The following is a 17,928-nucleotide window of genomic DNA, read 5'->3' as shown; positions in this document are numbered from 1 at the left end:
CTAAAATGGAGTTATTGAAGTGGTGGCTAGTTTCTGCCATTTAGGATCAATCATCAACAGACATTAGGCCTTAGCTCAAAGACAATACAGTGTGATCCAATTAACAATTCTTTATTTGCTTACACCTAATAAACAGAATCTTACCAAACTAAAGCTATAACCTTTGAAACTATAGATGAGATCTGGGCATTTTACAGCCTATGGGCCATATCTGGCCTATGGGCTGTCCTTGTCTGGCTCACGGTGTTGGTGTGTGTATGACAGCATCACTGGAAGAAGGCATGGTGGTGATGGAGATGTGGCAGTGTTAGCAGCCTTCCACAAAAGTCCCAGTTTCTCATGTGACACCTTGGGGAAGGTAATTGCTTATCCCTGTAATAAATATATCCCGGAAGATTCTAGGGTATGGTTATTCTGAATCTTTTCTTTCTTCCTCCACTCAATTAAAGACTGCACAGTCTCTTGTCTTGGCCTACTCTCTAGAATATGCTACCTCCTCCCTCAGAAGCCACAGTGTTACTGCCAACAGTTGTCCCCCCCCTGCACACATACTCCTTTAGTTGCATATTCCATCAAAACACTCAAGAACAAGTAATAAAAAAATTGCCTTACACTTGCCCTCGGTAGAGACTTGGAAATCTAATTGAAATACTCTGCTGTGTCTAAAACTATAAAGATCAGAATAATGCAAATCATGATATTCACCCTGGCACCATACGGAAGCAAAAGTTGAAATCTGAAGAAACAGGATTCAAAAAGTATTGATGCCTTTGGACTTTGGTGATGAAGACTCCTGCAAATACCATGGACAGCCAAAACAGCAATGAAATGAATCATCAAACATATCAGTCCAATTCTCACTTGAGGCACAAAAGCCCAGGCTCAAGTTATCCTATTTTGAATATGTATTATGCAACAACCTGGAGAACACTCTAATGTGGAGAAAGTTAGAATGAAAGAGGACAACCAACAGCAAGATGGATGCTCTCATCACCATTGTGCCTTGTTACAATGGTGATGTGCTTTGTCAGAAGATGTGAAAGATCAGATTAGAGATGATCATCATGGAGAAAATCTACCCATGTAGAGGAGCTGAAAACAACCTGTTGACACAATCAATATTCCTGTAAATAAAAACTTTCTATGGATTACAGTTATTTTAAAATCTCTGTATGAATGTGATTCAGTGAAACCTAAAAGAGGTGAAGTGGGAGAGTATCCATTATTTCCCAAACTCCAGTAAATTGAAGAATATGCCGGAATGATTATTGAAATATTGCACATTCCACCATTTGAATTGTTGTATCATTTGTGTAATAACACTCCTACTCAATGTTGTATATTACAATAGCAATAGCACTTAGATTTATATACTACTTCACAGTGCTTACAGCCCTGTCTAAGAGTCAGAGTCAGCATATTGCTCCCAAAAATCTGGGTCCTCATTTTACCAACCTTGGAAGATGGAAGGCTGAGTCAACCTTGAGCTAGTGAGACCCGAACTACCAAATTGCAGGCAGCCAGTGATCAGCAGAAGTAACCTGCAGTACTGCATTCTAACCACTGCACCACCGTGGCTCTTTAATATTTAATAATAATATTTTGTTGAATGTAAAGTCTATTGCATCAAGGTCTGGAAAATCTAGAGTTTATTATATATGAATCTTTAGAAATGTTTCTCCAAATCTGATCACTTACGCAGAATATCCTATTTCTCCATATTAGAGCTTACAGTTTAAACTCTGAAATTGAAAAATGATTGTAGCATAAAATAGCTTAAAATAATTATAAATCAAAAGTAATAGATTCCTGTTTATACTTTGGCTTACACTAAATAAAATACATGTCAATGTTCCCCCACCCACTAGCTTTTACTCACCTCTCTTGCAACTTTTTTAGCTTTTCAGGGTCTGTTTCAGCTTTATTAACCTCTTTAGTACTTATTGAATTACAAGAAGTAGTATTGCTTATATAGTTGCTTTGATTTCGTAAATCAGATACTGTCAGGAAAATTGGAACTTGATCAGGTAAAGGACCAGTCATGTGAAGATGTGCTGTGAAGTTTGTCCGAAAAAGAGATGGAGGAGAAGAATCTGTGGATGATGAGGAACTGTGGGAATTCAGAAAGTTATCTTCATCATGAGAAGCAATGCTTGGAGATATGCTACTTAGACCGTTGCTTAGACTGTCCTCGAGCAGATTGCTATCATCAAAGTGGCTGACTGTGGGTGATGAAGATTGGCAACTTTCAGCACCTGAAAAGGAATCCCTGATTCTTATGGGAGATAGTTGTCTGCGAGCAGTTAGTCTTGGATTTCCATTCAGTTCTGGGATTTGCACAGGACCTGTTGCAATATCCACATTGCTTGCCATGTCACTTCTGTTTGCAGTTTGTACTAAGGTACTTGGGATATTAAGTGTAGAACGTATAGAAGGCCTTTGCACTGTTGATCTAGCAGAAATAAAACCAGCATAACATCTTTGATTGCTCTCAAAACTCTGTCTTTCTCTGCCATAGACATTGCTCCCTTGCCAGTCTTCAGGAGAATTTAAGTTACCAGGATCCTCAACAGCTGCCGCACTTCCTGGTCTATTTTCAGCTTGTGGATGTTTTGTATTAAATTCCAAATGTTCACTTTCATTTTCATGAGCCTCTTCCAAAAGATTTTCTTCAAGAGAATAAGATTTTTTTGGATCTCTTACTTTTCTTTGTCCTAATGAATGTGGTTCAATAGCTGAGTCCACTATTACATCATGTTGTCGTAAAAATCTTTGGGAAAGTTCAGCCTTACTTCCATCACTCCCAACTCCAGTTTCACAATTATGTTGTTCCACTTGCGTTAAAGATATCGCACTACCTCTACTTTGATCAACAGAATGAAATTCTTGTGCTAAGTTATCGTTTTTAGTGTCTTCATTTATTCCAACAGATGCTTCCACATTTGAGCATAGTGCTGTGTAAAAATCATCTTCTTTGGGCTTCATAAGGGTGTTTCTAATGGGTGGAAGATTTGAATTACTTGATTCATTTGATACAGAAGAATTATTAGTGGTCTGAACAGAAGAATCCATTGAATTAGCCAAGGGCTGCTGTGCTATAAGAATATTTCCTTTCTTAAGATCCTGGTCTAGCTGTTTACTACCTATGTTTAATTTAGAGGACTGGAATATGTACTTTTTTTCTTGAAGTTTTTTCTTTGTCTTCTGAATAGGACCATTTCTTTGTCCTGTGACATTTTGTGGTTCTGAATTGAAGAGAAAATTAGCTTTTATAATTTATTTGTCTATAGCCAATTTCCTGAACACTTTTTAAACATAATGATTCAACAATGATGGAAAAAGCATTCTGTTTCTATATAATAGAAATGCAGGCAATATAAATTGATGAATTAATAATTATTAAATATTAAATAAATATTAATAAATCTTAAATTTTTGGATCAACAAATTCTATAGATTGTTGTTTTATGTTTGAGATATTTTGAAAAATGCAGTAAGAGAATATGCATGTCTGCACTTACTTATCTCATACAAATGCTGGCTTAACTCTAAGCTGGTTTAAGAAAATGCAGCCAGACTTTTGCTTTAGCAATAAGATATTGCAAGATATTCAGCGTAAAAAGTGGGTTACCATATACCGGGGCCTATCACTTTTCTGTTCCAGGAATGGCTAATTGCTTTCCTTCTGTTCATGGATCTTTTGAAAATATATATATTCATACTACGTTTCTTACTCTATAACTTGAACACACATACACAAACACACACACATGTACATAAAAGTAAAGTTGAATTTACATATATAAGGATAAAACAGATACATTAATATGACAAATACATCTACATAGAACAAGCAGTTTTAAAATAAAGAAATACTTCTTTCCACCCAGTACACTAACCCCTAGTAACAAGGGCCAGAAGAAGAGGCAACTACAGGTGCATTTCGCTCTGGAATATGGAGCAAATCTCCATCTGCCAACGTTGCCTTTCCCTTCTCAGGCCAGGCAAAGAGTAACTGGGAGGGGAGGCTGAGAGGTGGGTCCAGCCAGTGGTGGGTTCAGCTGTCAGGAAGCCACAAAGGGGGACGAAAGAGCTTCATTTATCTGGGAACCTGAAATGACTCTTGATTTAAATCATAAGGTAAAAAGCACCCAAAGAAAAAAGAACGACATAAAAAACCCCAACCCTTGCCTGTTTTTGGAAATAGTTCAAGAGGGAACACACATGAGAGAGAGAGAGAGAGAGAGAGAGAGAGAGAGAGAGAGATGAGACACACAGAAAGAGAGATGAGAGTGGGAGAGATATGAAAAAGAGAAAAATACAGAAAGAGAGAGGGACAGAAAGAGAGAGATGAGGGAGAGAGAGGGAGAGATGAGAGAAAGAGAGAGAGGGAGAAAAAGAGAGACAAAGAGAGAAAGAGAGAGGAGAGAAGGAGAAAGAGAGATGAAAGGGAGGGAGGGAGAGAGAGAGAGAGGAGAGAGAGAGAGAGAGATACCTGTTTCCCTGCGAAAACACTGGGAGTCACAAAACCTGGGTAGGTGTGGCTGGGGGGGATCATGTGACTGGGTGGGAGTGAGTGATGTCAAGTTGGCCATGCCCACCCAGGTTTTGTGACTCCCAGTTTTTCTTTTCTATGGGAAACAGATCCAAATAGCTCTTTGAGTATTTAAGGTTGCAGACCCCTGCCCAAGCCGTACTACACTTCAAGCATCACAGTAGATATTCTTTTTGTTTTGCATACAGAATGTTGCCAGTTTAAAATCTGACATAAATGTTGCTTTTTTAAAAAAAAAACCCACTATTTTTCCTCTTCCTGAGTCCTAGTTTTCCTCCTAATATTTTTTATGTCGAGATAAACCTTTTTTATCCTTTTTTTTCAGTCAAGTTGAAATAGAAGACTTTGACTCCATCCTGAGATAATCCATTTGAAAACTGGTACGTTTTTCTATATTAAGAAAACTTTTTACATTTAATTAAATTTAATTTATAAGAGATGTGGTCATACTATTTGATGAAGTATTTATATTTTTCAAAATATGACCACAAAACACAATAACTATAGATGATTGCATCTAAAATTACATATTTATAATTCTGCCAAATGATATGTTGGTCACTGACCAAAAGAAATAACTACTAGTATTAACTACTACAGTTCTGCCTCAAATCACCAAAGTAACAGTCTGTTATATCAGGAAATGCCAGGGAAATCATGACTATGATACAAAATTACACACTGCTTCCTTTCTCTTTGTTTTTATAAGATTTCCTTGCATACTGGGACTTTAATACATGGACCTGCTCATGTTTTGTCCTTTAGCTAAAATTAACCTGACAATATTCTATGTATTTTCTCTTTGCTAAAGTAAGCAAGAAATCAATCTAAAGAAAAATTCCGTACATGTACAAAAATAAGTCATAAAATTAGTACAACTTGCAAAATAATTTCTCACCAGATCCTCTAGTAATCTTTGCTATTCCCTGGAGCGCTGGCGTTTTCCTTCCTTTTCCTTCTGCTTTTTTAAAAGTTTCAGACTCTAGATTTTCCAGCACATTTCTCTGGTTCATTTGCTGTCTTCTTGATAAAATTGGCTTTGGGAAACCTATTAAAAACATTGGTTTATTAAATCAGTTGTTTTAGAAAGATTAAGATAGGGACAATCTTAAATCAAAATTTTATTAATTTAGAAACATATCATCCCTTGCACTGGAATAATAAAAGTAGAAGGCTAAAGAGATTTAATAATAAAGAATGTGAGATGCATTTGGAAAACACTGGAAAGGAACATATTTGATCTTTTTCCCTGAGAAATACTTGGAGTTCACAGACAAAACCAGTACCAATTCTTTAGATCAGGGATGTAAAACTTGTGGCTTGAGGGCCAGATGCGCCATGTGCTATCCCCACCCCCTGGTTTAGCAGAGGTGGGGGAAAGTCCTAACATATCATTGACACTGCTGCGATGATGCAAGTTTTATAACATTAAATTTGTAAGAAGAATTTGGATTGTGCAAACAGATAAATCAAAATATGTTTAATGGAAAGATCTTTTGAATGTAGAATTAGTTGTATCAAGAATCTTAAATTATTAGTAATATTGGGTATATTCTTGGATGAGTTCAAACAGAGAGTTATTTTCTTATTTTATTTTAAAATACTGGTAATCCAAGAATCATCTTGCCTTAGATGGAGTTACATTCAACTTAAAATGCTGATTTGCAATCTGTGGCTTTGATGTTCAGATAGCAGATGTGTCCATGAAGTATTCAACTATAAGGTTTAGTTTAATGAAGAGTGGATAATCACAATTTATTCTATATGAAATACCTCTGGATTTAACTAATATTAGAGGAAATACAATCTCTAAAATAAATTCCCACTGATTCAGTTCTACAGAGACATTCTTCAGAACATATTAGATTCCTGTAGCAGCTTAACTATAGAGTGAAAGGTTGGGGATTTCAAATCTCTCCTCCCAGAAGCCTTCTGAGTTTTCTCAACATAGATCCACTTCCTACTTTGGTGTAGTAGCTTGATAAATTTCTGTTATCTTCCAGAGAAAAATCTCAGTTGATGTTTGCTCCCTAAATCAAGAAATAAAAGAAAGATATGCCAAAAAAAGTTTATATTAGCTTTTCTGGCATATTAAAATTTTTAAAATGAGGAAAAAATGAAATAAATTGTATAGCATCACCTTCTGGTCTTGAACCACCAAGGCATATGGCTAGCTCCTTCTGCTCTCATCACGTAGTCAGCCTGAGTGATCTTCTTGCAGCAGCTTACCGAGTGGTCCACTGTTTCTTCAGCTTCTTTGCATAGGCAGCACTTATTATCTGTTACTATCTTCTCAATTCTGGTGGCAACTCTGGAACCCTGACATGTGGCTTTGTATGCCTTTGTCTTTAAGGCTTGGCTTGTGCAGCCAGAATTAGTCCCTTGATCTCTTTCTTCAACTTTCCTGCTCTTAGTCATTGTCAGGTCTCATTATTATCTGTTTTCCCTGCTATTGTTTTTATGTAGTGGCCATGTAATGCTTTGTCTTCCCATGCCTTCATTCTGTTCTTCATTTGGTCTTTCTTGTAGGCCAGTTTGGTCTCTCCAGTAGTCAGTAAGCCTTCCTGGTACACTAACTTCAGTGCATCTTCTTCATTGCCTTCAGATATTTTTCCAAACCCTCTTTTTTCTTCTAATGTACCTGCAACATTCCACGCCCACCTATTTGCCTTGGTAGGTAAAGTCTGTAAATGTCACTGCAAGGAGGACATGATTCATTGTCATTATTTTTTCTGTCTTCCTATCCATTGTTTTTAATTCTGCTTCAGTCCAATCCTCTACTCCAGCTGACTGAAATTGCACAGGAATTGATTGCCTTGATGGTATTTCCTCCATTGAATTTGGACTTTAAGATCCTTCACTCTGTTTATGTATTCAGCTCTAATCTTTTTGTTTCTTTTTTTTGAACAAATTTTATTCAGTTTTTCACATTAAAAACAAAAATCTCTTTTTAGTGGACAACATATTTCCAGGTCATCACCTTTACATACAAATATGACAGCAATTATACATTCATAGATGCATACTTAATTCTATTATTACCTTTTCCATTCCAAATTTTCAGTAAGGAGAGAAACAAACACATTAATTCTAGCCTCTTTCATTAATCTCAGTCAAAACATCTTTTTGTTTCATTTCAATTATTTCAAATATAATCCTTTAATATTTATTTTAAAAATAAAGATAAACAATATGTGTTTGCCTAATAATGATGATAATAATAATAATAATGATAATAATAATGATAATAATAATATAAAGTTACCAATGTCTCTCCTTGCTTTTAATAGTCTATATTAACTTATTAATTTAGTTGGTTCTTTAGTCTGTCATATTCCCTTTCCATTACACATTCTTTTTATAAATTCTAGATTAATACAAATTTTAACATTAAAAAAAAACCAAGTTTAGGTTTCCCCCCTTTTACTGTTTTGAATGTGACACCTCAATGATTAATATATACCTTTATTCCCTCATCTTGATTCCCAATAAACCATTATTTTTAAGAAGTTACAATAATAATCATTACATCTTTTCATTTGGATTCCATAGCGTATTTTCCCCGCTTGATTTTTAATAAGAGTTATCAGTATCTATGTTACCCTATTTTCTAAATATTTTTAATTGCAGAAATATTCTTATTACCCCTTGTCACCCTGCAGAATCCCCTTTTAATTCATCAACCATTATCTCTGAAAAAACAATTTTTCAACATTTTACTATTTCCGTATTTATTTATTTCATGCACCTGTTTCTTACTGCTTCTCCTCCCCTCTTTTCCCCATATCTTTTCTCATTCCAGTTTATATCCCTCTCTTTCTTAATATCTTCCTTTCCCTTTTCTGCTGGGTCTTTCTGCCTTTCCCAACTTCACAGGTATTCCCCTTTTTGATTGCCTTCTTAAATCTCAACTTTTAACCTTCCTTCTTTCCCCACTTCTTTGTAGTGTTCTTTGTGTTAATTGTCTATTTAAAATGTCTTCTCCTTGAATCGACTCCTCCTCCTCTGAAGCTCTTTCTTCTTGTTCTTCAATCGCCATTTCCATTTTTTCTAACACAGAGCAAAGTGATTCGCCTCTTTCCTGTAGTAATTCTCTCATATTTTTAAGTTCCATTTTTAATTCCCGAAGAGATATCATCATTACACACTCTTATATTTTATGATCGTTAAAGTCCACAAAAAAAAACCACTTTTACTTTCCTTCTTTCTTCTTTCAATTTTCTAAAGTTCTCCATTATTCCAGCCCAGGGTCTATCCCAAAAACATCAATCAATCCCACAGACAGTCTTTCCTTGCTTTTTTCTTTATTTTGGTTCTGCTTCCACTTTCTAAGGTTCTTACTTTGTTTCAATATTTCTTTAATGTTATATCCACACAAGTTCATTCAGAAACAGGATGCTTTCCCTTTTGTTTGAGCTCAAGTTTTTGTCAAAAGGTGGCACTCTCCATTATACAAAGTCTTCACCTTTTCCCCCTATTTTTTTATTTAGGGTTTTTCGAACCTCAATATTCCAGCATAGTCCAGTCTCCAATTTGTAAACTTTATTATTATTATTATTTGACAATCTTAAGTCCAGCTTTATTTTATGCCTGTTTATTCCCAAAATAGTTTAGTCCAATTTAGTTAAATCTTTAGTTCCAGCTTCTTTCTTTCTCGGTTCAAAGCCCCGCTTAGCTGTCAAAAACATTTTCTTTTCTTTTCCTGTCCCTTTGTAATTTCGCCGCTCACTTTTCTTTTCTTAAAAATTCCATGTTACCGGGGTACTTTTGTTTAGTTGTATTGCCCAGTTGTCCCAGTTCAGATGTTATCCACTTCTTTCTTCCTCCTGCACAAATCTTAATCCAGATGAGTCCTCCTCTTCGGGGTGGCCATTTTAAACCACCGCTGCAGTCGTCTTCAGGGGGGAAAAGACCAAGTCCAGGGGGGGAGATGCAGCTCCCCTCAACCTGGCTTGCGGCTTCCCCTTACTCCACCGCCCCTCCAAGGCAGCTTCAGCCCTTAATCGTAATGATCGGGGCTCTCCAACGAAAGAGCACGGACCATAGCCGCACAGAGTCACGATCTACAGTCTGTCAGCAAGGAGACTCCACCTTCTTCGGCCACCTCTAATCTTTTTCTTGACTTCAGTATGCTTGATACTGTCAACTTGAAGGATATCCATGTATTTGTAGTAACCATCTTCATCCAGACTCTTAATGTTATTTCATGGGACATGTTGATTCCTTCAGTGTTCACTATTTTTTCTTATTTGATAGTGAGTTTGGCACATTTGTCAAATTCACAGTTTAAATATCTTGGCTATATATAAAGACAGCGATTCTATTTCAGATTGTGTTTCTCCATAGCTTCAAATCATCCATGTAAAGAAGGTGGGATAGTCTGGCAGAGGTTTTTGATGTTTGATAGCCATAACCTGAGTTATTCAGTAATATTGACAGAGGAAACAGCACAAGGACAAATAGTAGTGGTGACAGTGAATCTCCTTGAAATATTCCTCTCTTGATATTAACCTCTTGTCTCTCACCATTGTCCTGCAACTGTGTCTTCCATTGTGCCATCCATTTTTGCATAAAGCTTCTGATGTTTCTATTGATTTCCATTATTTCTAGGCACTTGATTATCTAGTCACATGGCAGAGAGTTGAATGTCTTTTTGTAGTCAATCTGTGCTACATTCAATTGGTCTTCTTTCTCTTGCAATTTTCCAAAACCATTTTGTCTATTAGGAGTTGATCTTTTGTTTCTCTGCTATTGGGGCTGTTTCCTTACTGTTCAGGTGAAAATCTATTGTTTTCAACTAGATGCTGTTGGACTGCATCAGCTGCTATTACATTAGCTAGCAATTTGAAGGTTGTTGATAAGCAAGTAATTGACCTGTAGTTGTCTGGTACTGTCCCTTTTGCTGGATCTTTCATTATCAGGTAGGTTCTGCCAGATGTTGGCCACTCTTCAATTTCACCTCCTTATAGTATGTTGTAAAATTGCTTAGCAACAAGTGAGTATAGACCAATTAGATGTTTCAACCAAAAACCATGCAATTCATCTTCACATGGTTATAAAAACATAAAACATACTATTGACCTCACCCCTTTCCTAAGAGGTCTGTAGGGGGCGTGCATAAGCGCACCAACGTGCCTACCGTCCCTGTCCTATTGTTTCTCTTATTCTTTTATTTTTCTTATATGTACCCATTTCATGTATTCACAACTATGTATACACTTATACTTATTATCTTGTAAACAATTGGCAAATCAAATAAATAAATAAATAAATAAATAAATAAATGGTGCTGACCAATTCTTGATCTTCCTTGCTCTTTTCTATACCATTTCTGCTGTTATTATTAGTTCTTTCATTCCAACTTCTGCATCTTGTTTTATTATCCCCTGTCTGCACTCAGAACTGCTTCTTCCTTGTTAGGAAAAAACTATTGTACTATTCTCTGTCAGGCTCCACATAACATTTCTTTTCATATCTTAACTATTAAACACATATATCTTACATAAACATATATCTTACATAAACATTTATCTATCTTACTTGATTAATCTATTATAAGTTCTTATTTTCATATCTATTACGTTTAAATTATTTGTTCTTATTCTAGTTCTTGGTCAAAGTTCTCCTCAAAATTTATTACATATATTTTACTACAAATGTACCTCTTCATGTGGAGTCTCCCTTTTTTCCATTTCTAACCGATGTCTAAGTCTTTCTTTTATATAAATTCATCATTTCTTTGCTTGCTTACAAATTTCTATCATCTTTTGGCTTTTTCCTTTAATCCTTCCTTCATTTATCATCATTTTCTGATATTTTCTCTCCCGTAGCTCAAAATTTGTCCCCACCCTCTTTTGATCTTTCTGTATTTCCCTAATATTTCATTTATCGGCATTCCACTCTCAATATCCTCCTCTTATTTATTACAATTATCATTAATATCTCATGTTCAGCTTTTTTTCTTTCTTTTGTATTATTTGTCATTCCTTTTGTTCTGTTTCACTGATTTCTCTTTTTTCTAATTCCTCCCCCTTCTTTGTTCTTTCTTCTCCTTCTTCTTCTGCTACCATCACCATTTCTGAATTTTCCTCTATATTCTGTATTTTAGTGCATAAATCAAACATTCTGTCCCACATCTCATTCCTGGCTCGAATGTCCATCTTTATTTCTTTACGTATGTCACCCATCTTTATGTTGCTTATTATTCCAATTGTCCAGTATCTAGTAAGTTTTATTTTATTTGAACCAGTGACTCTTTTTATAAAATATCAATGTCCTCAGATCTTTATTTCCCAATGTTAATCAGTCCAAATCACCGATAATTCCAGGGGTAGTATCCTCTTATATCCTTACGCTTTAATTATGGTATATTTCAGCTTCCAGGGGTCTTATTATAATGTCTTTCTTTTATTCCTTTTTAATTTCTTCTTTTGATGAAATTGTTAGTTTGAAGGGATCTACAGGATTTTTCTATCATCAACAAGTGGTGCTTTTAGTTCAGTTTCACAGCCACTTTTTTTCCATTTTTTTATTTAGCTTCACCAATTTTAAAAATCAAATATTTCTCTTTAAAACAATTATTTCCAGCATTCAAATTAATGCTTTTCAATGTCACATCCTGTACGATCTCCAATTCCAAATTAGTGTTCTTTTTTTTAAAATATAGTTTATTAATTTTTACAATTAAAACCAGTCACAATACATACACAAATAAGCAAAAGAAAAAAAAAGAAAGAAGAGAGGAGAGGAAGAGAGGGAAATTTTGAGAAAAGAAAGAAAAAGAAAGGGGGAAGAAAGAAAGAAAGAGGTTACAAGGTAAAAAGTATTCTTATTTTAACAGTTTGCAAGATCTTCTTTTGTTTTCATAACCTTAACTTGTGTTACATAACCACACCTGTTTTTAACTTATATCGCTACCTCGTTATTATGGGTTGATACTTTTCTTTTATGCCTTATGATATATAATTTATCTTTGGTCAATCCAATTATACCAACAATTCCAGCTATCGTAGTATAGTGAAGTGTCTTTGTTTTTTAGCGCCAAAGTCAATTTATCCATTTCTGTGCATTTTGAGATTTTTTCAATAATCATTTCTTCTGATGGAGTTTGATGTTGTTTCCAGTGTTGAGTGAAGGCTAATCTGGCCGCTGTTAAAATGTGTATTGTTATGTATTTGGCTTTTTTGGAAATTTGCTTATCAAAAATCCCTAGTAGGAAGGACTCTGGTTTGTATTCGATCTGCTCTTTTGTGATTTCTTCCAACCAAGTTTTGATTTTCTTCCAATACTTTTGGGTTTCTGCACAAGACCACCACATATGGAAAAAGGTTCCTTCTTTTTTCCTACACTTCCAGCAATGCGGACTCATGTTGGGGTGCATCTTCGCTAACCTCGAAGTGGGGAGATGCCATCTATAAAACATTTTATAAAGATTTTCCTTGTATGCTGCCTATTTGGTAATCTTATTGTTTCTGCCCCAAACTTTCTCCCATTCCGCTAATGTGATGCTGTGCCCTACGTTCTTACTCCAAGTGATCATATTTCCTTTTACAATTTCTTCTTCTAGTTCTGTTTCTAATAAGTAATTATAAAATTTTGTTATGTTTTTTTTATTTGATCCTAATAAAATTTTATCTAATTGTTGCAGTTTGTTATTAATTCCAAATTCTTTTTTGTCTTGTTTGTATCTGCTTTGAATCTGAAGGTAAACCCATTGATCAATTTTATGTCCTTGCTCCTGAAGATCCAGCCTCGGTTTCAAATTTCCTTGTGGGTCTAATAAGTCTTTGTATTTAATCATTTTGGTAAGCTCCAGATTGTTTGGGTGAATCATTGCCTCCATTGTTGAGATCCATACTGGTACTTTTGTATAATGTTTTTTCCTTATTTTCCTCCAAATTGTTAATAGTGCGTCTCTAATTAAATGTCTATGGAAATATTTTTGACTGGTTTTCCCTACGTCCCATAGAAAAGTGTGCCACCCCTTTGTAAATCGTGGCCTTCTAGAAATAGTATTCTTTTATTGGTTAAATTCACCCAATCCTTCAACCAAACTAACAAGGTGGCCATATGGTATAACTCCCAGTTTGGAAATGCTAACCCTCCCTGCTCTTCATATCCTGCATTGCTTTTACATTTATTCTGGGTTTTTTCCCTTGCCAAATAAATTTCAGGGTTATTCTATTGAGTTCTTCAAAAACTTTTATGTAATTTAATTGGGATCGTTTGGAATAGGTACAAGAATTTGGGGAGAATGTTCATTTTAATAGTAGCAATTCGGCCTAGTAGTGAGATTTGAAGTTTCCCCACGATTCTAAATCTTTCTTTACCTGGTGTATCAGTTTATCATAATTGTTTTCTTTAAGTGTTTTACAGTGTGGGGTTAGCCAAATTCCTAAGTATTTCACTTTCTTTGTCACTTGTATATGCATTATTTCTTCTAGTTCTATTTTCTGTTTTTCTGTTAGGTTTTGGTCATTAATTTGGTTTTTGTTTTTTTTAAAGTCCAGCTACTGCTCCAAATTTCTCTAATTCACTCATCAATGTTGGTCCCCTGTCTCTTGGTTCTTCAATGAAGAAAATCATGTCGTCCATAAATGCTTGCAATTTATATTCCTCTTTCTTAACTGTTAATCCCTTTATATCTGAATTCCGCCTAATTCATGTTAATAATGTCTCTAATGCTAATATGAAGAGCAGGGGAGAGAGTGGACAACCCTGTCTCACTCCTTTTTCTATCTTTATTGGTAGGTGCATTCCCCATTCACTATTATATTAGCTTGTTGTGTATCATATATAGTTGTTATAATATTTTCAAATTTGGTGCCCAAATTCAAATTATATATTTTTGAATTAAAAATTGCCAATTTAGATTGTCGAAAGCCTTCTCTGTGTCTAGGAACATAAGTGCTACTTGTTTCTCGGGGTGGGCTTCGTAAAATTCTAGTACGTCTAATACTATTCTTAAATTGTTCTTTATTTGCCTAGTTGGGAGAAATCCGTTTTGGTCTTCATGTATGTACAAGTTTAAGATCCCTTTTAATCTGTTTGCTATAATAAGTGTGAATATTTTGTAATCAGTATTTAAAAGTGAAATCGGCCTGTAATTATTTATATATCTGGGATCTGTATCCTCCTTCGGGATCAGCGAGATCAACGCCCCCCTCCATGAGTCCGGCATCCTGGCTGCCAGTAAAACGTCATTAAAGACTTCCACCATAAGTGGTCCGATTTGATCTGCTATTGCCTTGTACAGCTCCCCTGGGATCCCATCTGGGCCCAGGGTTTTATTATTTTTCTGGCTCTCTATTGCTGATTTCAATTCCGATTCAGTAATGTCTTTATTTAATAGTTCAGCCATTTCTTCCCCAATTGCCTTATCCTTTACTTCATCTAGATAATTCCTTATTCTATCTTCACTGACGTCCTCTCTTTTATATAAATCTTCAAAGTATTTATGAATGATTTCTTTTTTTCTGTTCTATTTCCTGGTATGTATCTCCCTTGCTATCTATTAACTGGTATATCAATCTCTTCTCTTTCTTTTTTTAAATTTATAAGATAGCCATCTTCCTGGCTTGCTGGCATGTTCAAAATAGGTTTGTCTGGTTAAGTTCAAATTCATAGTCATTTTCTCTTGATCAATTAAATTCAGTTTGTGTTTGGCTATACTTATCTGATTTTGCAGTTTGGGTTCTTTTGGGTTATTTTGTAGAAGGGTTTCTAGCTCCTTAATTCTTTGTTGTAATTTGTTTTGTTGGGAATATTTTTCCTTGTTTCTCTTGGTGTTATAAGAGATTGTTATGCCTCTTATAACCGCCTTCATCGTATCCCAAACATTTTGTTTCGTGGTTTCTCCATTATCATTTTCTTTTATAAAAAAATTCAATTCCTCCTTTAATTTATTAATGTATTCTTTCTCTCTTATTAATTGAGTGTTTAAGGTCCATCTTTTGTTTGGTTTTGCCCTGCCCTTCCATATTGCCTGTATTGGATTATGGTCTGCCCATTCATTAGGCAAAATTTCCACTTCTTTTGTCTCGTTTGCTATTTCCCCACTCATCCATGCCATATAGATCCGTGTCCATGTTTGGTGGGGATTTGAATAAAATGTAAATTGTCTTTTTTCAGGATGTAATCTTCTCCATATATCTGTCAGATTTAGCTCTTTCATCATTTCCCTACAGATCTTGGGGAGCTCTCTCTTCCCCTTGTTATTCTTCCCGGCATTACTGTGGTCATTTTGGAAATCAGCAATGGAGTTGAAGTCCCCTACTATGCAAATATTTCTTTTTTGCAATTCAACCAATTTTCTATATAGGTGTTTAAAAAACTCTTTTTGGTCTCCATTTGGGGCATATATTACTACTAAAAGAATTGGAATATCATTAATCCAGATCTGCAAACCCAGAGTCCTTCCTTCTAAGTCCGACCATATTAGCTCAGATTTCAAATCCTCTTTCACATATACTGCGATTCCCTTCTTTTTCTCCTCATCTGCTGGTGTGGTAAATAACTTTCCTAATTTTGGGCATTCTAAATATTTTTCATCCTTCTTTATATGGGTTTCTTGCAGGCACGTTATATCTGCATTTTGTTTAATTAATTTAGATAATATCCCTTTTCTCTTAATTGTCGAATTTAAACCATTTATGTTTATTGATAGTAATTTTTCTTCTTCTCCCATCTATTTAGTTTTGTTTCGCTCTTTGTTGTGTAACATTTCCTCTCTCTTCTTAGCGGCTTGTGTTAATGTGGTTCCTTCTGTCTTTTGTTGTGGATAGGTATTCTCTTGGTTTCCTACCGTTCCAGTTCTATTTTTATGTCCACCGTATTCTTCTTGAAAATTTGTGTCCAATTCCTCTCTGCTACTTTGCTCCTGTGGGCCCACCATCCATTCGTAAAAATCCTGGGCTTTTTCCATAGTGTCTATTTTGATTTTCCTCTCTTTCCACGACACTAACATTCCTTCTGGAATAAGCCATTTAAACGTAATTCTTTTTTGATTTAAATATGCTGCCAGAAATTTATAGTCATGCCTTTGTTCCCTTATTCTCCTCGGTATCTGTTTAAGAATCACAATTTCTTTCTCTTTGTAGGTTATTGTTTTATCTCTTGAGGTTCTATATATCATGTCTCAAACACATCTTCTAGTGAATCGTATGTGTACTTCCCTGGAACATTTGTGGCGTCTTGTATAGTTTGTATTGACCCGGTAGACTTCATCAAACTCTTTTTGAATTTCATCTTTATCCATCTTCAATAAACCGGCCAGTATTTCTGCCATCAAGTATTCCAGGTCGTCTTCTTTTGATTCTGCCACATTTTGGAATCTTAGGTAAGTTGCTGCCTTGTCCATTTCTAGGAGGACGAGGGTCCTCCATTTCTTTGCTCATGCTTTTGAGATCTTCATCCACCCTTTCTAATTCCCTTTCCGTTCGTTCGGTTCTTTTCTCTACTTCTTTTATTATAACTTCATTTTTCTCCAAGGCCTGCTGCAACACCCCCACTTTATCCTCTACTTTGGAAATGTCCGCTTTCATTTCTGTCTTTAGTTTCCCCATTTCTTCCTTCAATTTCTTTCTTCATTGATATCTGCCCTTGTTTCACTATGGTTTTTAATCATTGTTTCTTGCAATCTTGTCAATGAGTCCTGTAAGGTTAGGAACATTGCTTGAATATTCGCATTCGAGATGCTAGTTGACTTCTCTGTTGGTAGTGTTTCCTCTATTGTTTTTTGTGCCATAGGTGAAGTTGTTGCCAAAGTGGTTGTTATTGTGGGATTAACCTTCCTACCAAATTTCAGAGCAGTGGTAGTTGTAGTAGTCATTTCCTTTAAAATTTGTTTTTGTTGTTGTACAATGCTAAATATATTATTCCAAATTGGCATTCAGTATTCTTAGTTCTGTAACTAAAATTGACCAAGATCTATCAATCTATTAAGTAGCTATATTCTTAACTAATTAGTAAAGTGTATATATATTTCTCTAGTTTAACTTCAATATAAAGTAACCTTAACTACACAATATATTACATTCACAGATACACCCACATAATGAAATATAATATTGGTCTAGGGAGCTCTTTGTTAAATAACTAATGCTTAATATTCTTACTGTCTCCCCTATATTCCCATTCAAATTATAACAATCTCTATTAATAATAACTTAACTAAATTAATTAATCCAATATTTTAACACTCTAATATTTCTTTACTAAATGTACATATTTATCAAGAGGAAATCAGAGAAAAAAAGCAAGCATATTTCAACATAGCATACCATCAACAAGTAGGAAAGAAGAGAGGCTATTTTAGTAAATATGTACACACAGAAAAAGGTAGAGGAAAAGAAAAAAGAAAATTCCAAAGACAA

The 17,928-nt window shown here is 35.0% G+C and overlaps 2 protein-coding genes and 1 long non-coding RNA gene across 4 annotated transcripts in view; 2 read left to right on the top strand and 1 right to left on the bottom strand.

Annotated features, from left to right (window-relative positions):
- MRC2 (mannose receptor C-type 2) overlaps positions 1-4,935 on the top strand; it is a 107,258-nt gene extending 102,323 nt beyond the window's left edge. Inside the window, exon 31 of the mRNA XM_087946990.1 lies at positions 4,881-4,935. The gene's annotated coding sequence lies outside the window, so the exon portion shown is untranslated. The remainder of the gene's footprint in view (positions 1-4,880) is intronic.
- The window catches only part of MARCHF10 (membrane associated ring-CH-type finger 10), a 110,001-nt gene that overhangs the window by 28,143 nt on the left and 63,930 nt on the right, over positions 1-17,928 (bottom strand). For both annotated transcript variants that reach the window (XM_087946991.1, XM_087946992.1), the window contains 2 exons: positions 5,454-5,603; positions 1,880-3,245 (listed from right to left, as the gene is read on the bottom strand). In XM_087946991.1, the coding sequence (XP_087803117.1) occupies positions 1,880-3,245; positions 5,454-5,603 (1,516 nt within the window). The remainder of the gene's footprint in view (positions 1-1,879; positions 3,246-5,453; positions 5,604-17,928) is intronic.
- Positions 16,654-17,868, top strand: LOC148128955 (uncharacterized). The gene is made up of 3 exons (XR_015745589.1): positions 16,654-16,892; positions 17,303-17,367; positions 17,792-17,868. It is a non-coding gene; the product is annotated as an uncharacterized LOC148128955 (long non-coding RNA).

This window comes from Notechis scutatus, chromosome Z (genome assembly GCF_049901735.1).
Source record: "Notechis scutatus isolate UNSWTSFEM ecotype Mainland chromosome Z, rNotScu1.2, whole genome shotgun sequence".
Classification (NCBI taxonomy): Eukaryota; Metazoa; Chordata; class Lepidosauria; order Squamata; family Elapidae; genus Notechis; species Notechis scutatus.
This window is presented reverse-complemented; position numbering and strand designations above follow the sequence as displayed.